The sequence below is a fragment of the Phaethon aethereus genome (assembly GCF_964289735.1).
Source record: "Phaethon aethereus genome assembly, chromosome: 1".
NCBI classification, from domain to species: domain Eukaryota; kingdom Metazoa; phylum Chordata; class Aves; order Phaethontiformes; family Phaethontidae; genus Phaethon; species Phaethon aethereus.
In genome coordinates, this window is record NC_138575.1 from 223,016,474 (window position 1) to 223,043,439 (window position 26,966).

At 55.1% G+C, this 26,966-nt stretch overlaps 1 protein-coding gene across 1 annotated transcript; it reads left to right on the forward strand.

The window, feature by feature from the left end:
• Positions 1 to 21,268: 21,268 nt before the first annotated feature.
• LOC309417668 (erythroblast NAD(P)(+)--arginine ADP-ribosyltransferase-like) lies at positions 21,269 to 23,340 on the forward strand (the record flags this gene model as incomplete). The annotated part of the gene is made up of 2 exons (XM_082015196.1): positions 21,269 to 22,613; positions 23,255 to 23,340. Exons 1-2 carry the CDS (start codon positions 21,635 to 21,637, stop codon positions 23,338 to 23,340), a joined length of 1,065 nt encoding a protein of 354 aa, XP_081871322.1. The 5' UTR covers positions 21,269 to 21,634.
• Positions 23,341 to 26,966: the final 3,626 nt, after the last annotated feature.

Below are 26,966 nucleotides of genomic sequence, written 5' to 3' on the forward strand. Positions count from 1 at the left end.
GGTCACCGACGTTTCAATGATCATCCACCCCAAGTACCTCCAAGGCGCTTCAGCTTGTATCTTTTCCGGCGCCACTTGCAGCCCACTTTGCCTCAAAAGCTCAACGAGCTCCCCGATCATTTCTTCCGGATTTAATTGATCACCAGCCAACAATATGTCATCCATATAATGATAGATGAGCTATTGAGGCCACCTTTTTCTGATTGGCTGTAAAGCCCAATTTACATAAATTTGACACATCGTGGGTGAATTTTTCATGCCTTGTGGCAATACTGTCCAATGATATCTTTGCATGGGTTGCGCCTTGTTTGTACTTGGGACTGAGAATGCAAAATGTTTGGCATCATCTTCATGCAGAGGGATTGTAAAAAAGCAGTCTTTGAGATCTATGATCAAAAGTTTCCAATACTTCAGTATCATACAGGGAGATGGTAGCCCTGGTTGCAAGGCTCCCATGTCCACTACAACCTTATTGACTTCTCGCAAGTCATGTAATAGTCTCCATTTTCCACTTTTCTTTGGAATCACAAAAACAAGTGTGTTCCAAGGACTAGTGGGTGGCACAATATGGCCTTTTTAATCAATGACTCCAGGGAGAACAAAAAGTCCCTGCTTTGCTGCTGAAGATCGTCCTGATAACAAAGCACTCAATCCATATCCTAATGGTCCATTCGCGTTAGTCGGGACATCATAAACCGACATGTCCCATAAGGTAACTTCTACTGTTGTTTCCACGTCCATTCCAGCGCTCTCTCCGGTTTGGGCGCTGAGGCTTGCCAAGCAGCCTGGTGGTGCTTCCCCATTTGTGTCGTCGTGTGGGCTGCCTTCATGCTCGGTCGCCCGTTTCCCAATTTCATACCATCCCGATGATACTTTGAACAACATTCTGAGGCTTGATGACCAAATTTTTGGCATCGACCACATGGTGCTCCTGCTGGGCCTATTCCTTGCTGAAAGGGTCCTTGTTGGAAGGATTTATGACCTGTCTCAATCTGCCTAGGTCCTTTCCTTGTGGCCTTGCGCTCAGCTCTAAAATGGCCTGTTTTTCCACAATTAAAACATTTTTTCTCCCCTTTTCCATTTATAAATGGCTTAATTGCTGCTGCAAAGGCACTTGCGAGTGTCTCTGCCTGATGTGTGGCAGAGCCTACTCTGTTGCAGGCTTCGATCATTTCTACTAACGTTGCTTCTTTTGGCAAAGCTAACAAAATTCTTTTACAATCTACATTGGCATTTTCTACCGCTAAATTCAACAACACTGCTAGTTTTGCGTCTTCATTGGTATACGCCTTATTCAAAGCGTCTCTCAGACCATCAGCAAAAGACATATACGGTTCATCTCTCCCTTGTCTCATTTAAGTATAAGATGGTTGCCTCTTTCCCTCCTCAGGGACTGTTCGCAACGCATTCAACGCTAGTCGCCCAACTAATTGCAAGGCTTCTAAGGGCAGCTGAGCTTGCAATCTAACATCCACAAACAGTCCCTGGCCTGTCATTTGTTCCATAGCGATGTTCTGAAGTGGATCGCCGTCTTGACGCTCCAGGTTTCTCAGGGCTTCTTGCATACAGAGTTTATACCACCTGTCTGCCCACAATAACCTTTGGGTTGGTGTCAACAACATATCTATCATCTGCCGACAATCCCATGGTGTAAGAACCATTCCTGTGAATATGTTATCTCATAGAGCTTGCGTGAAAGGTGATTGCAAGCCATAATTTTCCACTGCCTTCCGCACTTTCTTAATCAAGTCCCAGTGAAATGGGTCCCAGCGATTGGGCCCGTGAGGCTGTACACTACAGGAAATGCCATCAGTAACTCCGTTTCCTCGTCTTTCATTGCTCCTAAAAAAAGGTCTTTCCACCGCTCCCTAGGGTCGCCTTTCATTCTAGGCTCTTGCCTCCCTATAGTCTCTACAACAGGCTCTTCTTCTTCGTCGTTGCTATCGGGCAACGGGGGCCGTAAAGGTGGCAGGGGCTCGGCTGAGGGCTTCAAAACTACGGCTTTCAATCGGTTAAGTCTGGGTGGTTTCGGAGGTGGTGAAGCCCGCCCCATCAATCTTTCACATGGACACACAGGGGAACATTGAGTACATTGTTCTGGGCAGCTTTGTCCCGTCTTGCCCTCACATATATCATCGTAGATCTGTTTCTCTGACTTATCTAATGCGGCCAGTTCACCCGGTGCATCTGGCACCTCAGGAGGTGCAGTCGGAGTCACTGAAGGTCCTGGACCCTCTGACTCAGTTAAAAAGGGATTGGTTGAAGGCAGTTTAACAGCCTCCTCCAGATCAGCTGCAGCTTTTCTCTCTGTCTTTAAGGCTTTTAATGTGGTTAATATCAACTTCCACGCCGTCACTAACTCTGCGGCGGTTTTCTCAATACGTTCCCATAATATTTTTCCTATCTCCTCCCACAACTCTGCCTTAAATGCCACAGACGGATCAGGGGGGTACCCTTTCTTTCGGCTCCAAATTAGAAGCCTTCTAAGTGTATCTTCATCATATTTCAGTCCTCTCTTAGAGAGCATGTGCAGCAGGAGTCTGACTATCGCCCCTTCTTCATGCGATGTGTTCTGCCCCATGCCGCCCCGGTTGCTCACCTCACCTCGCTGGGTGCTTCTCCGTTGCAACGTATTCCTTTTTCTTTTTCCTTGCGTCAGTCCCACTGACTGCAATTCTTCCAACCGGGCTTCTCCCGCTGCGTCCTCTGCGCTCGACCGGTGTTCAACGATGAGATCCCAGAGATTGTATCACGCCGGGGTCACCAGTTGCGGGAGAAGGATGGACTTCACAACTCTATGAGAGTTATATTCCGAAGCCCCTTATTGTCTTGTCTGACTCCAGTATATATCATAATCTTTGTTTAGTCACTGCGCACACACTCAGGATTGGTTACAGCTTGTTACACACCTTATTGCAATTGGCTATATACAAAATATCACGCGCTGTCCACGCGCCTCTCACACAGTCAGGATTCGCTGCTTGCAGGTGTTCCTGTTTTCCTCGCTTCTTCTTAGTTGTTTTCCACAGCTCCTTCTCCTCAAGGCCGAGCCGTGCAGCTATCCAGCTGTTTACCAGCTTCTCAGTGCCACAGCTCCTTCTCCTTAAGGTCGAGCCGTGCAGATCAACACCACAGCTCCTTCTCCTTAAGGTCGAGCTGTGCAGGGTTTATCCCAACAGCCAACCCTTTGGTGTTTTGCCAACAACTCCTTCCAATTATACTCGTTTGGAGTACCCATTGTGGCTTCCTATTACCCTTTCCCATTGTTTTCCAAACTTGGGGATAACTTCTATTGCTCTCCATAGCTTCCCCTGGCCATCGTTCACCTTGATTTGTTCCACCACAAACATAGCAATGTTTTCAGCAAGGTTTACAAATAGATTTTTAGCAACTGTGGGAATTTCATGTTTCCCTCCTGTTTCTATTTCATGATCAAATGAATTAAATAACAGTCTATGCTGTACCGATTCTTTTGTTCTTTCTTTTATTTCAATACTAATAACTATACCTGGGTCTTCTCCAGGTCCATATATCGTAAGTCCCATTTTGGTTACTTTTTCCTGTTTCCACTTTTCTAAGTTTATAAGAGTCACATTTATCGGATTACAGGTACGGGCTGTACAATTAGAAAAGGTCCTCAGTTTTTCAATTTTTGCCTCTAAGTTAGTTCCTACACACTTCTGGGGTAAACCCCAGCTGGATGTTGTTCAAATTGGTTACAACCTTACTCGTTCCGATTAATCTTCCTCCTTCTGTCTTCATCTCTACCCAATATTGATAAGGGAGTTCTTTTGGATACACGTTGACTACAGTTATTTGCCGTAGTCAGAGCCAAGGAACTCACCCCAAGTAGAACTAGAAGAGGTCCGGTCAGGGCCATAGTGATCGGCGGTCACAGCCCAAAGGGGTTGCAGCCCTTGGCAGACCCTTTTTAAGCCGCAACACCAGTTCCCCTCCGGTCTTGCCCTCTTCCTTCCGTTAAGGGGGTGCGTTCTTAGTACCCAAATTAATTCTTCTAAGGGGGTGGATGTTCCACAGTGGATGCACCTGAAGTCTATATTATTTAAACTATCTTCTTGTCCTCCTCTTGGAGAGATACTGAGAACATTTCGCTCTTATAAATAAACACCACCTTCTACACAAAGGCTTTGCTGATCCTCCCATACACTAGTATATTTGCAAAACTGATCCCTGTTATTAGACTCCCTGTTCACCAATTCTACAGGAGTAGCCACAATAAAATTCCCACAGCAATTTAGACGTTCTACTCCTTCAGTGGACCTTTCACTCGCGATACATGTGCCCATCCTTTTTCAGCAGTTCTCACAGCTGTTTCTGTAATTGCAAATGCTAAAGGCGGTGTTTGGGCCACCATCCCAATCTCTCTCAATTCTTTTACTCTTTTTCCAATGGTAATTATATATTGTTGGATACTATGATCCTCAATTACATCGTTCCCCAGAGGCATTCCTTGAAAATAAGGCATGCCATATAACATTTCGTATGGCGATAATCCAATCTCACTGTCCAATGGTAAACATTTCGTCCAGGGCATTTGTGTCTCAATCATTAATTTATTCATTCTTTCTACCTTCCCCGAGCTTTGTGGGTGCCACGGAGTGTAGTATTCCCACTGAATACCTAATGTCTGACATAATAGTTTTATTATTTTAGAAGTAAAATGTGTGCCCTGGTCAGAATCAATGTACTGGATTATCCCATATCTAGGTATCAAATGTTCCAATAAAATTTTTACCACCATCTGTGCCGTAGCTCGTGCTACAGGGTAAGCTTCTACCCGCTGTGTTAAATGATCTACTATTACCAATAAATATTTTTGAAATCGACTTGTACTTTCTCAAAGGGTCTGTAAGCTGTTTTTCTCCCTCCCGTGGAACATTTCTCGCCCATCGGGCAGTGTCCATTTTCCTTGTTCTAATTTAGCTCCTATTTTCTCCGATTTTGTTTGTTCTTCTGGGGTAAACGTCTCTCTTTCCTCTCGTCCTTCTTTGCTGGTGTCCTCCTTTGTTTGTATGACATTAATTTTGGCAACTTTAGTCCTCAAGGCTGCTTTGCGGGCCTCTTTATCTGCTAAGTTATTTCCTCTAGTTCGGTAATCTAATCCCTTTTGGTGTCCCCTCACATGTACCACTGCTATCTCCTTTGGTTCTCTTAACGCCTTTAAAATTTTTACTAGCAGTTCTTGATGTATTAAATTCCTCCCTTGGGAATTAATCAAAACCCCTTTCTTCCCAAATTTTTCCAAAAGTGTGACCACCCCATATGTGTCCTTTTAATAATTCCAGGGCCCTACATAGGGCATACAGCTCACAAGCCTGAGCTGACCATGATGGACTCAGAGGTCCTGATTCCACAAGTTCCAAGTCCTTAGTAATTATTGCATATCCCGATTTTCTCTTCCCTTCTACCACTCGGGAGGAGCCATCTATAAACAGTGCTTCTCCATTTTCCAACTCAGTATCTCTTAAATCTGGTCTCACCTTAGTCTGGGTCTCAATTGCCTCTAAACAGTTATGTTGTAATTCCTCTGATGGTTCTCCAAACAAAAATTGTGCTGGACTCTGAGCAGAAGTCACCCTCAGTTCTAAGTCAGGGGAGTCTATTAGTATTGCTTCATACTTTAGGATCCGGCTGTCCGTTAACCATTTTTCCGCTTTTTGTTGTAAAACATTTCTGACATTGTGTGGGGTATACACCTTTAAAGGAGCACTAAAGGTAATCTTCCTAACTTCCTCTATTAATAATGCTGTAGCAACCAAAGCTTGGAGACAAGCAGGCCATCCTCTGCTTCCTAATAATCCCAGTATTTGCCTAATTTCCTTTTTAGCTTGTGGGGGTCTTAAGGATAGAATCCCAGATACCCTATCAGGATCTAACTTCTTCCTTCCTTTACTCAGCCCATGTCCTAAGTATTTTACTTCTTGTTCTACAAACTGTAGCTTTGATCGGGACACCTTTAATCCCTTTTCCCCTAGAAAATTTAACAATTTAATGGTGGCTTTTTGGGTCCCCTCTTCAGTTTCTCCTGCTACTAATAAATCGTTCACATATTGCAATAATTTTACCTCCTTGGGTATTGTGAAATCTTGTAAGATTTTCTCTAAAGTTTGTCCAAATAGATCTGGTGACTCCGTAAACCCTTGTGGTAACACAGTCCATCTTAATTGTTGTTTTCGTCCTCCCACTCAAAGGCAAAATAATCTTTGGATCCCTCATCCAGAGGACAGGCCCAAAAAGCATCCTTCAAATCTATTACACTATACCAAGTATGTTTGGGCAACTACAGGTTTTAGTCCTTTTCGACCCTCCATAGGTATAGGGTATTGCTTGATTCTAATTGGGCAATTTGTCCCCTTGACTCCGAATGCTCAAGTTTAACTTCAAAATCAAATCCCTTCCTAATAAATTGTATTCGGCTTCAGGGAGCCGAAGTAAATCATTAAGCAAGATATTTACTTTAAAAGGCTCTCCTTTTGCCCCTACTACTGACATACAGCTCTTCCCTTTTTCTATTCCTTTTGGAAATTTTTGAATGGTTGATTTTTCGGCCCCTGTATCCTCTTTATGGGGACCAATTAATAAGGCTGGCCCCGGGGTGTCTGCTCTATTCTTTTTTTTCGCTTTTCTCTCCAGACGGAGTCTTATTTTTCTGACTTTCTCTTGCTGCTGCTACAAAAATTTTTGCTTTTGCTTTTTGTTTTTCTTCGTCCCTCCTAACATGGACTTTCTGGGCTTCTCGAAGTCTTATATCCCCCCAGGATTTAGCTACAAATTGTGTTCTAAGGAATGCGGTCCCAGCCACTGTATTTGGCCTCGGGGAACCTCTTCCCTTATTCCCTGTATGATTATTTAATGGGACTGCCACAAACCCGATGCCTCCCTGATTGCCTCCGAGGGGTACTTCTCGTAAGGGATATAGAGAAGCTCCCTCAGACACAGCAGTCCTACTTCTCGTACATGCAGCCGGAGGTCGATCTATTTCCGGTGCTGTTGGTGGTGGAGGTAGGGGCAACGGTGGTACAGGTAGAGGTACTACGGCCACCGGAGGGGGAGCCGCTGCCAAAGACGGATATGGAAGCGGTAGGTTATCCAGTGGCTCCCATTTATCGTCTTTTTCTTTCTCCTTTTCACTTTTAAATAGTGAGGCATAGTCGCTTTCCTCTTGACTAAAAGCTTCCTTCGAATTAACATATATAAAGCCTGGCAGACCCAGTCTTCAAAAGATCCAAAAACCGGCCAAAAGACATGTGGTCTCAAAGGTTCTTTTGGCCATTCTACCATACAATATTGAACTAATTTTAATTGACTTTTTCCTTTTCTGGGGCCCCTATCATTCCAATTTTTAATCATTATTCCTAATGGACTCTCCGGAGGTCTTTTTAGTAATTTGCTCCCTTTCTTCTGGTCCTGGGTTCTCGATTTCGTCTGACCCATCTAGGAAAGTTTACTGTGGCAATTCCTACAGCCCTTGCTTACCAGTAAGAGTGTCTTGCAGGGGGTTTAGGACCTATCACCCACCCACGAATCCCATAGGAATCCCTTCGGTCCTTCACCGGCCAAGTCCCTCGTGCGAGATTGGAACCGCGGTTAGAAGACCTCCACAATCGCTTCGCAACTAGGTTCCGTCTCAGTCACACTCTTACACACACAGGCAACCGAATGCCACCCAACCGAACGGTATACACCTTAAATACTTACGACTCCGTCGTCTTCGTTCGGATCTTCGCGCGCAGAATTACGGGCAAAATAAACTGCTGCAGCCGGCAAGGGAGCTCATAAAAAGATCAAACTCTTTGCTTGCCCTTATTCAGGTTCAGGATGGCGTTAGTCCCGACCCGACCCGACCAGGAGCCACCAAATGGTGGGGCGCCCCTCCTAGATCAACTCCCAATTCAGGAACCAAGACCATCCCGGTCGAGCCCCCAGTTGTGATAAATGATTGAGTCCCAAACAGGATTCCAATTTAAGTTTACAATTTATTAAACGAATAGAGGCAAGCAAACAGCGCTGGGTGCGCCGGGAGTCTCCGCTCCACCAAGACGCACGCGGTACAGTTCCTGTTCTTGGTTTATATGCTGTCTGCAAATACATATTCATGAATAGGCGTGCCTTCTTCGGCACATGCCCTCTTCTCCTTCTAGAGTCTTCTCGAATCTTCCTCAGCATGATCCTGTCTGCTAATACATATTCATGAATAGGCCTGTCTGCTAATACATATTCATGAATAGGCGTGTCTTCTCCGGCACATGCCCTCCTCTCCTTCTAGAGTCTTCTCGAATCTTCCTCAGCGTGCCCCCAGGATGACCCCAAACTTTATGCATGCACTTTACAAGTTTCTTTTTACACAATACTATGCGGTCAGTGGTCAAACTGGTTTGAGCTGATATACCAGCAAAGTAGTTTAAGTTTCTCCTGTAAAATACCCATTTTATGGTGCAGGAGAAATCCATAAAAGTACAGAAGGTTACACTTCATCACACGAGTCAGATGAACATATTACACCCCCACAACAGGGGATATTCCTCCTCAAGAGAGATGAGAAATTTTAGTAGCAGCCGCGGGACAGCCCCAGGCTCCAGTGCGACGGCTCCCCTCGCACAGCCCTCAGCGGCCTGTTACAAGAGAAGGACTGTGCAGGTGGAGCACGACCTGCCGCAGCACCAGCTGGGCTTTGGCACCGTGCAGCTGGGATTATGACTCTGCCACTGGGGCAAGACCCCAGGCTTGCCTCCCGAGACATCTCATGGAAGCACGTGCTCTCACAAGCTCCACGCCTGGGCCGGGACTCCTGGGGTCCAAGCTCAGTCGTGATTCTCTAACGGATCCTGGAGCAGCAATCCTGGAGCCCTTCTTCCACTGACACTTGGTGTCCTGTCCCGTGTCAGTGTCCGGGCCCTGCGAGGATGCGAGCCGGACCTCTTGGCCCCGTGGTCGAAGGTCTGCAGCGCTCGCCCTCCCCGCAGCCGACGTAGCAGTTTCCCACAGCTCCAGGCCAAGCAGAAACAATCGCAGATCGTGGGATGAACTTCCTGGCAGCGCTGGGGCACTCCTTGTGGTAGGGGAAGCAGGGGCAGCCTACGGACCCCCGGCTGTGCACCCTTCCCCTCACGTGCCAAAGGCATCAACCTGTCTCCAAGCACACGGTGAAACGCTACTTCTCCCTGCGAGTCCCAGCCCGCTGTGCAGTGTTGCGGCCTCTTCCTGCAGCCCTTTTACCTGGCACACACAGCCGAGAGCTCAGCGTTACCAGAAGGCACCCAAATTCCCACAGGGTGGCATAACAAGCTCCTGACATCATCACACCCCCTGCAGAGAGAGCCGCGGCTTGTTGCCCTGAAGCAAGGGAGAAGAAGCCAGCTCACATCACGCAACGCCGGCAGGGGCTGCGCTCTCCCTCTCGGGGGGAAAGCAGCAGCAGCCAGGCCCTGCCCGTGGCGGGCCGCGCACCCGCGGCCGTGGCACTGGCCCAGCACAAGCCCCGCAGGAAGGTGCCCAAGGGGCGCAGGCCTACAGCTGCCTCTGCCGGTCCCGGGCCTGGGCGTCTCCACGGCGACCGCCAGGGCTCTGTGACAGGGGGCCGCATCGTGCCCAGAGGCCATTGTGACATGGGTCCCCGCGGTGACGGGGGGTATTTAAGGAGCGAGCGCCCTGGGGTGCCCACTCCCAGGACAGCACCTCCCTCAGGAGGCAGCATCTCCCCTGGGTGCCCGTGGAAGGTCTGCGGCAGAAGACGCCAAAGATGCCCATGGACGAGGAGGCGAACGCCCGCTCCCAGCCTGACACCAGGCTGCCGAGCCTGCAGAAGAGGCACCAGGTGAGGGACGGGGCAGGAGGGAGAGGCCGGCGCTGGGACGGGGCCGCACGGAGCTGCCTTAGTGCCGGGCTTCGCTGGCACTGTGGGGGCCGCTGCGCCAAGGCGGCCGCCTCCATCCCGTGCCTTCTCCTCCTCCTGCCCGCAGGCACGCCACAGGCAGCCAAGTGCAGCGCCGCAGGGTAGCCAGAGCCTGGCCTCGTCCCACCATGGGGACAGGCTGCCACGGCTCCCCTGCCCAGAGAGCTCGCAGGCCGCGGGGAGCCACCACGCACAGGTAGGGAGCCTGAGGGAGACAGGGCCGAACGTCTTCCCAACGCGCAGGCGGGAGGTGCAGGCGGGGACAGGTGGGCCTGGCCCCCGTAGCAAGCGGAGCCCCTCGTGCCATGCCCAGCAGGATGCCCAGGCACGTCAGGGGTGCTCCCACGAGTGGCCATGGGCCACACGGGGACCAGCTCTCTCCTCAGAGGGCTCTGGGAGCAGGGCAGCAGCTGCCTGCGGGGCCGAGCGCTGCCCTGGGGGTGGCAGGGGAGCCCGGCTGCAGGAGCTCTCCCAGCGGGGACGCAGGGGCAAGGGCTGCAGTCACGCAGCCTCTCTCCTCGGCTTCTCTTGCAGACGCAGAGCCTGGCGCACTGGGTGGCACCGCCCTGCAGTACAGCATTGCAGGAGGAGACAGCTCTTTCCAAATCCCCCTCTCTCTTTCAGCTATGCAAGGGCCACTCATTTTCCAGCCTGCAGCAGCCAGAGCTGACACCCCTGCAGCTCCCTGAGGCCACCACAAGCAAGCAGGACCTGCTGGAGCGACTGGAAGTCCATGTCCCCAGCAAACATCAGGCAGGGGCAGCAGTGGGGGCAGTCCTGCAGGTGCCAGAGGAGAAGCTGGAGGCCTTCGCCAAGGAGGAGCAGCGGGCAGATGACAGTAGCACAGAGGTGTCCCAAGCAGAAGTCACCATCTGCAACACTGGGGTCAACCCCTTGGGCCCGGAACTCTTCCAGGACCACCCCCAGGAGGGGCACGCCCAGCCCAGCAGCTTGGGACCGGAGGTGGTAGGAGAGGCAGCCGGAGAACTGCAGAACGTGTCTCCTGCCCCGGCGAGTCCAACAGATGCCGAGCCGGCAGCTTCTGCCCAGGCTGCAGCTCCTGAGGAAGAGGGGCAGGGCGTCCCTCTCTCTCCCGCGGCACAAGAGGATGCACCAGCACCAGCTGCCAGCGAGCGGGCCGCAGCTGCAGAGGCAGAGAGCCAAGCACCTGCCCCACACGGCCCCATGGCCGACGAGGAGGCTCTGCAGGCCATGGCCCAGTACATAGTGCGGGAGGCCGTGAGGAGGGCGGTGCTTGCAGTCCAGGGACTTGAGCAGCAGCCGCCGCAACAGCGGGACCTGGAACAAAGCACAGATCTGTCTGTGGCTGCAACACCTGCAGCACTGCAGGACACCGAGTCTCCCCTGGCTGAAGAGCCTCAGGGAGAGGACACCACAGCCCCTCTGGTCCCAGCAGCACACGAGGACGAAGAAATCACTGCTTCTCCCCGTTCTGGCCACCAACAAGGAGAGGGCAGCTCCACCACTGTCTCCCCAGAAGCGCACGAGTGTGCAGTGGCTTCATTACTGCCTCAAAGCCCTCCGGCACGTGCTGGCACGCCCCACCTTGCTCCAGCAGCAGACAACAAAGAAGATGTAGTGCCTTCGTCCTTGGAGCGGTACCAGTGGCACCAGGCGAGACAGGCACACATGGCTGGCGCTCAGCACCCCGAGGCGCCAGAGGCAGACGCAGTGCCCAGGGTGCGAGTGATAGGGAGATTCCTGGTGGTCCCTGTGTCACCTCCTCCCTTCCCTGCCTGTGCCTTTGCTCTCCCCATGCAGGCGGCCTCCATGCGCTCCTCCGGCTGCAGGGACATGTACGACGATGACTCAGGTACGTCCACGAGTTGAGCGCCAGCCTGGTGAGTGGCAACCAGGCCAGGCCAGGCCAGCAGCACTGCGCGCACGGGGGCTGGCCGCACCACGGCCACCCCTCCCTGGGGAAAGGCCTGGGAGGCGCGGGGCAGGCAGCAGCTTGTCTGTCGCCCACCCGGCCCCTCACCTACAGCTCTCCTCCCCCCACAGGCATCGCCGCCCTCGTGCTGCCCGCCCAGGCTCAAAGGCAACGGCCGCCCTCCCTCTTCAGGAGGGCTCTGCGGGCTCTGCGCAGGGCTTTCCGCTGCAGCTGCATCACGGGACAGCAAGAGCTGCAGCACCCCACTGCCAGCCCCCAGCGGGTCCCCAGAGATGGCGGCTGGCCCTGAGACTGCGCAGTGTCTGGAGGGAGCGGCACAGGGAGGCACGCGAGGGATGGGCGCATGGACGGTGCCCCATGCATCCTGCTGCCCTGAGGTCATCGTGCTGCCAGCGCCGCTCGACTGCGAATGCTTGCTCAGGACCATAAAAGACATCAATTGTCCCCCAGTGCGCGTCTGTGCCTGGTCTGTCTCGGGAGAAAGACGGGTGCGGGCAAGGCCCGTGCCGGTGGTGTGTGCTGGGAGGAGCAGGAGAGTCTCCCCAACAGCTTTTCCGTCTTATCAACGGTGTCCCCCTGCTCCACGGTGCAAAAAGACAGTGCTGCCGGCTGAGCACCGCAGCCCACGCCTGCCCCACGGCCCAGCTGCCTGGGGGCAGCTCTTGGCAGGCAGCCTCGCTGTCGCCCCTTGCTGACACACGGGCTCAGGCCGCCACGCAAGGAGCCCTGCCTGCAGCGGGCATCAGACTCGGGACAAGGAAGGAAAGGCAGGAGACGTGGAGAGCCAGAAAACCCGAGACTGCCCCTTCCTCAGTCCTGTCAGCAACTCCACAGTGAAACTGTACCATCTGCCAGGATGCAGCCCTGCGCCGCGCCCAGGCGGCGGGCGCCATGCCCACTCTCTCGCAGAGAGCTGCTCCTGGGGACACAGGAGGGGTGCGGGGAACGGGGCAAGGCTGAGCAGAGGCTGCGCAGGGCAAGGAGGGGGCCTCCGCAGTGGCGAGAGCCCCGGGGCAGGGGGTCAAGCTCCCGGGAAGTGTGGGTTGCGCTCAGGGGCCGCAGCGGCACGAACGAGGTGCAGGAAAGAGCCCACTGAGAGGATGGAGCAGCGGGGGTGGCTCTCGGCTGGCAGGTGAGCACCTGCCAGCACCAGAAGTGTCGTGGTTTAGCCCCAGCCAGCAACTACGCGCCACGCAGCCGCTCGCTCACTCCCCCACGGTGGCACGGGGGAGAGAACTGGAAGAGTAAAAGTGAGGAAACTCATGGTTTGAGATAAAGACAGTTTAATAAGTAAAGCAAAAGCCGCGCACGCAAGCAAAGCAAAACAAGGAATTTGTTCACCACTCCCCATGGGCAGGCAGGTGTTCAGCCATCTCCAGGGAAGCAGGGCTCCGTCACGCGTAATGGTTTCTTGGGAAGACAGACGCCATAACTCCGAACGTCCCTCCACCCCTTCCTTCTTCTTTCTCCCAGCTTTATATACTGAGCATGACATTATATGGTATGGAATATCTCTTTGGCCAGCCTGGGTCAGCTGTCCCAGCTGTGTCCCCTCTCAGCTTCCCGTGCACCCCCAGCCTGCTCGCTGCAGGCCAGCATGAGAAGCTGGACTGTCCTTGACTACTTAGCAACAACTCAGAACATCAGCACCTTATCAACATTTTCTCATCCCAAATCCAAAACATAGCCTCACGCTAGCTTCTATGAAGAAAATTAACTCTACCCTGGCTGAAACCAGGACAAGAAGCCAGCTCCAAATCTAAGGGACGTGGCTACCTCGGGCTCCCCGCCGAGGTGATGTAATGCTCCACTCTCTCAGGAATGACATTCTTCCTAATATCCAATCTAAAGCTTCCCTGGCGCAACTTGAGGCCGTTTCCTCTCATCCTATGGCTGGTTACTTGGGAGAAGGGACCAACCCCCTCCTCGCCACAACCCCCTTTCAGGTAGTTGTAGAGAGCGATGAGGGCTCTCCTCAGCCTCCTCCAGACTGAACACCCCCAGTTCCCTCAGCCGCTCCTTATCAGACTTGTGCTCCAGACCCCTCCCCAGCTCTGTTGCCCTCCTCTGGACACGCTCCAGCACTTCAACGTCCTTCTTGTCGTGAGGGGCCCAAAACTGAACACAGGATTCAAGGTGCGGCCTCACCAGTGCCCAGTACAGGGGCGCGATCCCTGCCCTGCTCCTGATGGCCACACTAGTCCGCATTGTTTTGGTTTAGCCCCAGCCGGCAACTAAGCCCCACGCAGCCGCTCGCTCACTCCCTCACGGTGGGACGGGGGAGAGAATCGGAAGAGTAAAAGTGAGGAAACTCATGGTTTGAGATAAAGACTGTTTAAGAGGTAAAGCAAAAGCCGCGCACACAAGCAGAGCAAACCAGGGAATTCATTCACCACCCCCCGTTGGCAGGCTGGGGTTCAGCCACCTCCAGGGAAGCAGGGCTGTATCATGCCTAATGGTTTCTTGGGAAGACAGATGCCATCACTCCGAACGTCCCTCCACCCCTTCCTTCCTTTTTCATCCCAGCTTTATATACTGAGCATGATGTCATACGGTATGGAATATCTCTTTGGCCAGCCTGGGTCAACTGTCCTGGCTGTGTCCCCTCCCAGCTTCCCGTGCACCCCCTGCCTTCTTGCTGACAGGCCAGCATGAGAAGCTGGACTGTCCTTGACTGCTTAGCAACAACTCGAAACATCAGCACATTATCAACATTTTCTCATCCCAAATCCAAAACATAGCCTCACACTAGCTTCTAAGGAGAAAATTAACTCTCTCCTGGCTGAAACAAGGACACTGATACAGTCCAGGATGCTCTTGGCCTTCTTGGCCACCTGGGCACACTGCCGGCTCATGTTCAGCCGGCTATCAACCCGCACCCCCAGGTCCTTTTCCGCCGGGCAGCTCTCCAGCCACTCCTCCCCAAGCCTGGAGCGTTGCACGGGCTTATTGCGACCCAAGTGCAGGACCCGGCACTTGGCCATATTAAACCTCATACAGCTGACCTCTGCCCATCAATGCAGCCTGTCCAGATCCCTCTGCAGGGCCCTCCTACCCTCCAGCAGATCAACGCTCCCGCCCAACTTGGTGTCATCTGCAAACTGACTGAGGGAGCACTTGATCCCCTCATCCAGATCATCGATAAAGATATTGAACAAGACCGTCCCCAGAACGGAGCCCTGGGGAGCACCACTTGTGACCGGCCAACAACTGGATTTACCTCCGTTCACCAGGACTCTCTGAGCTCAGCCATCCAGCCAGCTCTTAACCCGGTGAAGAGCACGCCTGTCTAAGCCACAAGCTGCCAGCTTCTCCAGAAGAATGCTCTGGGAGATGCTGTCAAAGGCTTTACTAAAGTCCATGTAGACAACATCCACAGCCTTCCCCTCATCCACTAGGCGGGTCACCTGGTCATAGAAGGAGATCAGGTGGGCCAAGCAGGATCTGCCTTTCATGAACCCGTGCTGGCTGGGCCTGATCTCCTGGTTGTCCTGCACATGCCCTGTGAGCACGCTCAAGACCAACCGCTCCATGATCTTCCCCAGCACAGAGGTCAGGCTGACAGGCCTGTAGTTCCCAGGATCCTCCTTCCAGCCTTTCTTGTAGATGGGCGTCACATTGGCAAGCCTCCAGTCTTCTGGGACCTCCCCTGTTAACCAGGACTGCTGATAAATGATGGAGAGTGGCTTGGCAAGCTCCTCCGACAGCTCTCTCGGTACTCTCGGGTGGATCCCATCAGGCCCCATAGATTTGGGGTTGTCCAGGTGGCATAGCAGGTTGTTAACAGCTTCCTGCTGGATTACAGGGAGTTTACTGTGCTCTCCATCCCTGTCGTGCAGCTCAGGGGATGAATACCCTGCCGATACCTGGTCTGGCTATGAAAGACTGAGGCAAAGAAGGCATAAGTACCTCAGCCTTATCCTCAGCCTTGGTGACAATGTTCCCCGCCATATCCAGTAGGGGATGGAGATTCTCCTGGGCTCTCTTTTTGTTGTTAACATATCTGTAAAACCATTTTTTGTTGTCCCTTACGACCGTGTCCAGACTGAGCTCTAGCTGGGCTTTTGCCTTTCTAATTTTCTCTCTGCATGACCTAACGAGATCCTTGTATTCTTCTTGAGTTGCCTGCCCCTTTGTCCAAAGGTGATAAATTCTCCTCTTTTCCCTGAGACGCAGAAAAAGCTCCCTGTTCAGCCAGGCCGGTCGTCTTCCCGGCCAGCTCTTCTTAGGGCACATGGGGACCGCCTGCTCCTGCGCCTTTAAGATTTCCTCTTGAACGCTGTCCAGCCTTCCTGGACCCTTTTGTCCTTCAGGACTGTCTCCCAAGGGACTCTCTCAACCAGTGACGTGTACAGGCCAAAGTCTGCCCTCCGGAAGTCCATGGTAGTGGTTTTGCTGACCCCCCTCCTCAATTCATCAAGAATTGAGAATTCTATCATTTCGTGGTCACTAGGCCCAAGGCAGCCTCTGACCACCACATCACCCACCGGTCCTGCCTGTTCGTAAAGAGCAGGTCAAGCAGGGCACCTCCCCTGGTGGGCTCACTTACCTGCTGTGTCAGGAAGTTATCCTCCACACACCCCAGGAACCTCCTAGACTGTTTCCTCTCTGCTGTGTTATACTTCCAGCGGATGTCTGGTAAGTTGAAGTCCCTCACGAGAACAAGGGCTCATGGTTGGGAGACTTCTGCCTTGTAGAATGCTTGTCAAATGCTTCATCTGCCTCTTCGTCCTGGTTGGGTGGTCTATAACAGACTCTCAGCAGGATATCTGCCTCATTGGCCTACCGCCTCATCCTTACCCATGAGCCACTCGACCTTGTCACCACAATCGTTGAGCTCTACACAATCAAAACACTCCCCAACATACAGAGCCACCCCACCGCCTCTCCTTCCATGCCTATCCCTTCTGAAGAGCTTATAGCCAACCGTTGCAGTAGTCCAGTCATGAGAGTCATCCCACCATGTTTCTGTGATGGCAACTAAGTCATAGCTGTCCCGCCGCACAATGGCTACCAGCTCCTCCTGTTTGCTGCCCTGTACATGCAACTATTCCAACAAATGTTCCCATTTTTCCCCCTCATTCTCTATGGCCACCGCTGCTAAGCGAGTCAGTGAATCCGCTGGAGTATTCAAAAGGTGAGCTGGATGATTCCCTGCCTGGTGTGCAGCAATCCACCCTACTAGAAAGGACAACTCGAGCAACCTGCTCCCGTTGAAGATGTCCCTGCTCACTGCAGCAGGGGTTGGACTAGATGGCCTTGAAAGGTCCCTTCCAACCCAAACTCGTCTGTGACCTCTGGTTAGCGACGTTTAGGATTTCTTCCCATTTTTCTCATTGCCACACTGGTCGCGTCAGTGAACTATATGATCTTGAAGTGGGGTTCAAATGGCGGGGCAGGTTTTGTATAAGTAGGAGGAGGCCCTAGGTCTGGTTGATTACCAGGTGGCTCTAGTATTTGGAGCATTCTGGGTGCTCCCTCCTCTATCTGATGCATATGGCAGTAACGATCTAATTGCGCATACCACTTTTTTACTGTTTCTCGTTGCGCAGCCCCCACGGGGGGGGCGGTTCCGGCCAATATCGGTTTCAAGGTATTGGTCCTTGTAGGGTGCTTGGTTGCTACCATATGATTTTTTCAGCTTCCTGTAGAGCTAGACTAACCAGACAGAGGCCCTTCTCCCAAAGTGAACATCGGTTTTCTGCATCTTTGAAGCTGTGCAAATAAAACCCGATAGGGCGTTTCGGACCCTCGGGTCCACGTTGCCACCTCTGTGTGGAGAGTGCGTGACTTGCCAAGCCCCACTGGATACAGAGGGGATCTATTGGGTGTATTGACCCTAAGAAGCCTCAAAGATGAACAATTTTAAGGCTTCTTCATGAATGGAGGTCCAATCCCAGGTGGCCCTTTTGCATGTCAAATCGTACAGAGCACGGGCTATGATGGAAAAAACTGGGATGTGTTTTCTCCAAAAGACCAGCAGGCCTAGGGCTGTAGCTCCTTCTTCTTTCCAGGCATTTTTTCTTGCTCAAGGGTAGTCAAGGTTTTGGGGGGAGTACACACCGTTCTTCCCCTCCACCACCAGACATCCAGGAACTTTACCTCAGAAGATGGGAGCTGTCTTGAATCATCTCCCTGCCCTCCATGTGCCTCAGCATAGCTTCTGGGAGGATCCGCTCCATGACCTTCCCAGGCACAGACGGGAGGCTGATGGGTCAGCAGTTCCCAGGGTCCTCCTCACAGCCCGGAGCAACCATCTGTGGGCCAGGACCTCTCAGCCCTGCAGCCAGGCCAGCCCCGGCCAAGGTGGGGGACCACTGTCGAGCTCCTCTTCCGTGGCACTGGTGAAGCTCCCACTCTGTAGCTCCATGGGGGCCCAGCTTGCTCAGGGAAAGCCACGCTCATGGGGCACCCGCGGCAACTACGGGTTCTGGTGCTCCACTGGGGGGCAAGTGGGCAGGGGTGCAGCGGGGCCTCTTCCCTCTCCTCCTCCGCAGGGCCAGCATGGAGGTGTCGAGCAGGGACCGCCTGTCCCCGCGGGCTCCGCTGGCCTCCAAGGCCTCTCTGGGCTCCCTGTCAGGGAGCAACTCCTCTCCCCAGGGCTCCTTCTACTCCTCCCCAGAGCCCTGGCCCGGTGCGATGGCGGAGCCAGCAGCACTTACCCATGTGGGATTGCCCTGGACCCCCAAGGCTGTTGGGGAGCCGGGGCTGTAGCCAGGGTCAGTCCTTGGTCAGGACCCTCCACTGGAGCTGCCGGCAGGGACAGAGCAAGAGTGGCTCCCCGGGGATCATAGAATCACCGAATCACACAATCATTCTGGTTGGAAAAGACCTTTAAGATCATCAAGTCCAACCATTAACCCAACACAATTGCCGTGTATTTCTCTCCCTAATGCTACAAATTATTTTGTTTTTCCCCTCTTCATTCCTTGGAGGGATCTGGGTCCTAATGTAGGGCACGAAGCCATTGGCCTTGTTGACAGTAGTTTGCCACCAGTAGGAGTCTTTGCTCAAGCAAGAGCAAAAGACACACCGAAAAGCGTGACGGAGCAATCGGGTAGGGCTATAATCGTGCCTGGGAGCCGTCTGCGCACATGAAGGTTTTGTGTCTCGCTCTGTGTAGTGGCCACAGAGTCAGTGTGATCTCCCTGTACAGCACTAGGAGACATCAATCTGTTTGCTTCTTTCCTCGACCAAGCTTTAAAGGCTGGCTTTGAAAGGAAAATGTGCTTAAAACGTAACATTCCTGCAGGAAGACCTCGTGTAACTGATTTACCAAAATTAAAACTTTTTTTCCCTGTGAAGCTTCATTTCCTCCATAGCAAGAAAAAGACCAGGTTTTGGACCAAAGAGGTTGTGTGGGGTTCTAAGACATTTACTTTGTATATGCTGCCTGGAAGAAGTAGACTGCTCTGGATTTTGCATTTGCTGATGGAAGTTGGGAATTGTCAGCGTTGGGCTTCATGTTAGGATTGCGTCATCCTCGCGTTACTGAAACGAAACTTTTGCTGCACGCAACTCAAAGAAAAACACCTCAGTGTCTTGCAGAACCCTGCTCTTCGGCCTGCTTTCACCACCACAGGCAAATAGCTGCTGCTTTTTTCTGCACTGGATGTTTGAGACCTCATAGCTTTGCATGAGGGACAGCTATGGGATCAGAGAGTGAAACAGAAGCAGAAGCCTCAGAAGTTCACGTTTCTCCAAACCTTTCACCAACGCCTCAAGTTCCAAAGCAAGGAGAAGATACTGGCAAAGGTGTCATTTCCTACCTCAGGGATAAAGTGGTGGTAGGAATCGTGTTATGGAACATCTTCAACAGGCTGCCTATTGCTCGAAAGGCCAGCACAGGGCTAGTGTGCTGACGAGTGGGGCTTGCTTAGACGGGGGATTTTCTTGTGGAAAAATCAATCTACCGGTTTAAAATGAGGATAAGTAAATGCAGACGCCCTGTCTGGAGCAGAGCTGTGCAACACCCAAGGGTAGCCCTGTCTCGGGTGAATTATGAGAGAAGTCCTTGTGCTTTTCTGCATGTTTGTTCAATATTCTTACGGAAACAACTTGGGTCAGGTTTATGTTTCAAGCCTTGCCATTGCATGGCCGATATTTTAGACCTGTAACAAGTACCGGCAAGAATCACATGCGACTGAGCATCAGAGTGAAATGTCCTATTTTTGTGCTACTTGGTCAGATGTACAAGCGTCTAAAACAGTCTTAAACATCTCTCACGCTACATACACAGCCGCAGAAAGTCAGGGTTAGAAGCAGCCCTGAGGAGCTGCTTAGCCTGTCTCCATCGCCCATAGTCTGTCTCCACCCTCCAAGGTAAGATCAGCTGCTTAGGTCATTTTGTAACATCTTTGGAGAATTTCAGTAGTTTAAACTCAGATTCCACACGATCCCCAGGTGATCTGTCCCCGGGGACTGTTCTTAAATGATGGAAGTTTCACAGAATCACAGAATCACAGAATCATTAAGATTGGAAAGGACCTTCAAGATCATCAAGTCCAACCGTTAACCCAACACCAATTCCATTGGTATCTAATGCGAAGCGTTCACGATGCACTTTAAACGTGTTACTTCTCCCGTCCCCACAAAAGAGAGATCCTTTGCTTCCTTCAAGAAGGAAATCTTAATGGTGCAGGAGTAGACGCTCCCCATGTGCCACAAGACAAGCTGGCATGAAGACGACCGGCCTCTGGTCCTCTGGTCCCCTGACAGGGATACCGTGCCATGTGGTGCCACACCGTGTTGTGTGGTACCATGCCATGCCATGCCATGTGGTGCCATGCCGTGCCATGCCATCCCAGCACCGGAATCCGGGGAGGGCTGCTGCTGCCGCTGCGCCCAGGGAGGGCAGCGTCCGACCTGGAGGATCCTGCTCCTCTCACCCCGGCTCTCTGCAGGCAGCTCGGCAGGACGAGCCCTTCTCAGGGTGGCCCCCAGCTGCCCTGGGCTTTGTCACCGCTGCCTGTCCCTGTGCCCGTAAGCACCACGACGGGGACGCTGCCTTGGCCCAGAGCCCTCCAGGCCAGAGCAGGCAGGGACCGGGCTGTCTCCAGCCATGCTGCCCGCACCCTGCCCTGCCTCCTGCCTTCGAAGCCCCTCCAAAGCCAAGAGGCTGTGGGCAGGGGCTGACCCACCGTGGATGCCCCCCGCCAGTGCCACTGACACCTCCACGCCACACGTGCCACAACCTGCCCCGTCCTCAGCAGCGTGACGGTGCGGGGTCAGTGCAAGCACTGCGTCCCGGGTTGGCGGGGCCCGATCCGGCGGCGGCTCCTGCAGGAAAAGGCAGAGCCCCCAGCGGGACAGCACCTGCACCCAGGTTAAAGCAAAGGCAATTTATCCCACGGGGGTTTCCTGACCGTCCCCCGCAGCCGCGCAGCACGGCGGGAGGGGGCAGCGGCTGCTCTGGGCGCTTGGGGCAGGGGACGGTAAAATTAACCAGGAGGACAGAGGTGGGGGCTGGATCCGGGCCCGCGCAATCCCGGCCAGGGCTGCTATAAAAAGAAAGAGCGGACGCTTCTCGCCTCTCCTGCCGGCAGCGGGCGGGCGCCAAGAGGCTGGGTGCCACGGGAGCTGGGGAGCAGCACCCTGACCCCGCGCCCACCGTGGGGCACAGGTAACACTGTGGGGATCCTGGGGGGTTTGCTCCCAGCGGGGAATGCTGCAGTCCTGTGGGCTGCGGGGGCCGTGGGGCCAGGCGCCGGGGATGCCCGCCTGTCGGCAGCATTTAACACGAGTAACGGCATCGGGGTCTCGGCCGGTGCCGAGAGGTTTGCCGAGCGGGGTGCCCCTGGCCAGGGATGCAATGGTGGGTGCATTCCTCCAGCCTACCCTGCTTCTCTCTGCAGCCCCCTCCCAGGCCCCGCCGCCATCCCAGAGCTGACCCTGCTCTCGCTCCCCCACCTCCCCAGCCACTTGTGGAGGAACCGGCTGCCTCCCTGCCCACGGCACTGCGGCAGCCGGGGGCTTCCCCTGGGGCGCCTCTGCCTGACATGGAGCATCTGGTGCTGCGTTTGGTGCTGCTGGCCGGGACGCTGGCCGCCGGCAGCTCCCCGCACCGGCGAGACCTCGCCCCCGTCAAGGAGGTGGCACTGGACATGGCCCCCACCTCCTTCGACGACCAGTACCGGGGCTGCAGCCGCATGATGGAGGAGGAGCTGGGAGACCTCAACCGCACCGAGTTTGCCAACAACAGTGTCTACGCTCAGGCGTGGACCCTCGCCGCCGCTGAATGGCGGAGCCGGAGGGGACGCTTGCCCCAGTCACCGGCGCTGCGGCCGGAGCAGGCGGTCGCCCTCCTGGCGTACACCCTGCAGGGTCCCCTGCACCAGGCATTCAACGCAGCCGTGCGCGAGGCCGGGCGCTCCCGCGGTGAATACCTGGGTGCCTTCCACTTCAAGGCGCTGCATTTCCTCCTGAGCGAGGCCCTGCGTGCCCTACAGGACGCCCAGCCCCATCGCTGCCACCACGTCTACCGGGGTGTCCGGGGCATCCGATTCACTGCCCAGCGCCGCCAATCCATCCGCTTCGGCCACTTCACCTCCGCCTCCCTCCGGAACGAGAGCACCCTGCCCTTCGGCCGGGACACCTTCTTCTCGGTGGAGACCTGCTACGGCGTCCCCATCAGGGACTTCTCCTTCTTCCCTGAGGAGGAGGAGGTCCTCATCCCGCCCTACGAGAGCTTTGAGGTCACCAACATTACCCGCGACGGGGACAGAGCCTTCATCCACCTCCGCTCCCAGACCGTGCTCAGCACCGACAACTGCGAGTTGGTGAAAGGTGACGTGCCCTCCATTGGGGTGCTGGGGAAGGGGGGCGTGGGGTGGCCCTGTCCCACCAGCTCCACAAGGAAGTGGGGATTGGGACCATGGGGAGGGCAATGGGGGGGAGGTTGCCTTCGGGCACGTGTCCTTGCCTGTCTCCCAGCCGCTCTCCCCCAGCGTTTGCAATGGGGACCCTCTGCAGCAAAGCACAACACGGCATGGCACGGTACGGTATGGCACAGCATGGTGTGATGCAGGACAGCACTGCTCAGCACAGTGTGGCATGGCATGATGCAGCACAGCACAACATGGCATAGCATGGTACAGCACAGCACGGCACAGCCCGGCACGGCACGGCATGGCACAGCACAGCACGGCATGTTGTCAGACGCACAGCACAGCAGAGCACGGCACGTCAGAGCAGAGCACGGCACAGCACAGCACAGCACGGCACAGCATGGCACAGCTGGGCCGTGGCGCAGAGCGTGCAGCAGCCGTGCAAACAGAGTTGGTTTCTTTGGCAGAGAAGAGATGCAAGAGCCGGCCGTGCGTCTTCAGTGCAGGTGAGCCGAGAGCCCCCGCTGCAGCTCGGGGGTGACCCTGGCTGAGCCCCCTGCCCCCTGTCTGCCCCTCACTCCCCCCCTCTGGCGCTCCCAGGCAGGAGCGTCCGCCAGGACCCCCCGCTCCTCGGGGGGCTCCTCCTGGCAGCCGTGGCCCTGGCAGCAGCTGCCAGGGGCCCCTGAGCCACAACAGCACTGCAGTCACGGCACCATGGCGAGGAAAAGGCGCCAGGAACAGGAGCCACCAGCTTCACCGAGACGGTGGGATGGGACAGAGCAGCAGGAGGGGCTGGGGCTATGGGGACAGCCCCACTGCAGGGTCCCGCATGGCGGCCGCCTGTGCCCAGCTCAGCCCTGCCATGGTGCCACCGGCCCCGGGACGTGTCAGCAGTGCCGGGCAGCAGCGGAGCCTGGATGAGGCCTTTGGCAGAGCCGTGGACGGGGCTTTTGGGTGCAGCTGAGCGTGGGGTCTGTGAGGGGCTGCCCCAGGGACAGGGGCTGGCACTGACGGGGACCAGGGGGGCGCAGCAGGGCCGCTTTTGGGGGTGTCCCTGCCCAGCCGGCCACTCGCCTTCCCCTGGCTTCCGGAGGAATAAAGGCTCGCTGTGGGACCGGGGTGTGTCTGCGGGCTTCCTGCGGCTCCCTGGGCTGGGGGCAGCTCGGGGGGGCTGCAGGCAGGGTCTTCTCCAACCTCCCCTCATCCCCAGCCCTCTCGCATCCAGAGCATCCCCCAAAGCATCGGCCAACGCCCCGGGTCCTGCTCAAGGGGTCTCGAGTGGGTCTCCTCCCAGCATCTCTTCCCAGCGCCCAAGGGAGCAGGAAGGGGGCTGGCACCAGCCACCCCAGCCCCGGTGCCCGGGAGCAGGACCCTTCCAGGACAAGATGGGTGGGGGGCTGCCCCACGGAGCAGCACATGGGGCTCAGCAGCGCTGTGCTGGGCGGGTGCAGAGGGGGACACGATGGGCCCAGCTCTGTAGGGGTCTCCGAGCACCAGGGCTCCCCACCCTCCTCCTCCTCTTCCTCCTCCTCCTCCGGGGCAGGGCACAGCCATGGGGCCAGGCACCCCCAGGGCAGGACCAGGGCTGTCCGGGGCTCTGCAGCCCCTTGCTGGGCAGGGAGGAGGTCAGGAACGGATCCTGCTCTTCGCAGGCAACCAGGGCTGCCTCCTCTTCCTCCCTCCTCACCCCATGGGTGCCCTCTGCACCCAGGGGTGGCCCCATCCCCAGGACACAGGTGACACCGGGCAGCCTTGATGTGCTTTAATAAGCCCTGAGGTCCCAGAGCCGGCGCAGCCAGGTCAGGCGAGTGGCCCGGGCAGCACTCCCGGCTCGGGGTGCTGGGAGCCCCCACGCACAGTGGGGCCGGCAGACGTGGGGCTGTGCCATGGGGCGGTGACACTTGGGGCAGTGGCGCTTTATGGGGCGGCCCGAGGGGGCGGCGGGGGCAGCGCCGTGACTCACCGGAGCCGCCCTCGGCCCCGGCCCCGCCGGCTGGGCACAACCGCCACCGCACTGGGTCCCCCAGCCGCCCCAGGACCTGCCCCGGGCCCCCTGCGCCCGAATCAGCACCCCACATCTCCACGTGCCCACACGCTCGTCCCACATCGGGGGACCACCCATGACCAGCCTCGCTGCACCCCATGTGTCCCCACCCTGCCCCACATCCCCCCCGTGCCCACGGGCAAGCAGCCCTGGGCACCCTGTGTCCCTCTCGTGGGCGCTGAGCCGGCCTTGCCCCGGGGTGCTGGCAGCACTGGCGAGCGGGGGGCTTGGGGCCAGCGGGGTCACCAAGGGGCACGGCAGGCTGTGGGGGAGAGAGGTGCGGGTGAAGCCCCCCGGGCACCGAGCACCTGTGCTGGGGTGGGGGAGCCCTTGGGTGCGTGGGGGCGGCCCCAGGGTGTCCCACGACACAGCCCCCCAGCTCCAAGGGGTGAAGGAGAAAAACCCCCAGGAACCCAGGCGGGGCTTCGCTCGGGGCTCAGCCGTGGGGCAGCCAGCGCTTGTAGAGAGCGATGAGGTCTCCCCTCAGCCTCCTCTTCTCCAGACTGACCAACCCCAGTTCCCTCAGCCACTCCTCATAACACTTGCTCTCCAGACGCCTCACCAGCTTCGTTGCCCTTCTCTGGACGTGCTCCAGGACCTCAACATCCTTCTTGTCATGACGGACCCAACACTGAACACAGGATTCGAGGTGCAGCCTCACCAGTGCCAAGTACAGGGGTACGATCACTGCCTTACTCCTCCTGGCCACACTATTTCTGATACAGGCCAGGATGCTATTGGCCTTCTTGGCCACCTGGGCACACTGCCGGATCATGTTCAGCCGGCTGTCAACCAGCTCCCCCAGGTCCTTTTCCGCTGGGCAGCTCTCCAGCCACTCCTCCCCAAGCCTGGAGCGTTGCACGGGGTTGTTGTGACCCAAGTGCTGGACCCAGCACTTGGCCATATTGAACCTCATACAGCTGACCTCAGTCCATCCATCCAGCTTGTCCAGATCCCTCTGCAGAACCCTCCCAGCCTCCAGCAGATCAACGCTCCCGCCCAACTTGGTGTCATCTGCAAACTGACTGAGAGGGCACTCGATCCCCTCATCCAGATCATCGATAAAGATATTGAACAAGACCGTCCCCAGAACTGAGCCCTGGGGAGCACCACTTGTGACCGGCCAACAACTGGATTTACCTCCGTTCACCAGGACTCTCTGGGGTCGGCCGTCCAGCCAGTTCTTTACCCAGCGAAGAGTAAACCTGTCTAAGCCACGAGCCGCCCATTTCTCCAGGAGAATGCTGTGGGAGATGCTGTCAAAGGCTTTAGTAAAGTCCAGGCAGACAACATCCACAGCCTTTCCCTCATCCACTAGGTACGTCACCTGGTCATAGAAGGAGATCAGGTTGGTCAAGCAGGACCTGCCTTTCATGAACCCGTGCTGGCTGGGCCTGATCTCCTGGTTGTCCTGCACATGCCCTGTGAGCACCCTCAAGATGAACCTCTCCATAATCTTCCCCAGTACCAAGGTCAGTCTGACAGGCCTATAGTCAGTCATGGAGGCAGGCTAAGCAGCTACTCAGGGCTGCTTCTAACCCTGACTTTTTGTGGCTGTGTATGTAGCATGAGAGATGTTTAAGACTGTTTTAGACACTTGTACATCCGACCAAGTAGCACAAAAATAGGACATTTCACTCTGATGCTCAGTCGCATGTGATTCTTGCCGGTACTTGTTACAGGTCTGAAATATCGGCCATGCAATGGCAAGGCTTGAAACATAAACCTGACCCAAGTTGTTTCCGTAAGCATATTGAACAAACGTGCAGAAAAGCACATGGACTTCTCTCATAATTCACCCGAGATAGGGCTACCCTTGGGTGTTGCACAGCTCTGCTCCAGACAGGGTGTCTGCATTTACTTATCCTCATTTTAAACCGGTAGATTGATTTTTCCACAAGAAAATCCCCCGTCTAAGCAAGCCCCACTCGTCAGCACACTAGCCCTGTGCTGGCCTTTCGAGCAATAGGCAGCCTGTTGAAGATGTTCCATAACACGATTCCTACCACCACTTTATCCCTGAGGTAGGAAATGACACCTTTGCCAGTATCTTCTCCTTGCTTTGGAACTTGAGGCGTTGGTGAAAGGTTTGGAGAAACGTGAACTTCTGAGGCTTCTGCTTCTGTTTCACTCTCTGATCCCATAGCTGTCCCTCATGCAAAGCTATGAGGTCTCAAACATCCAGTGCAGAAAAAAGCAGCAGCTATTTGCCTGTGGTGGTGAAAGCAGGCCGAAGAGCAGGGTTCTGCAAGACACTGAGGTGTTTTT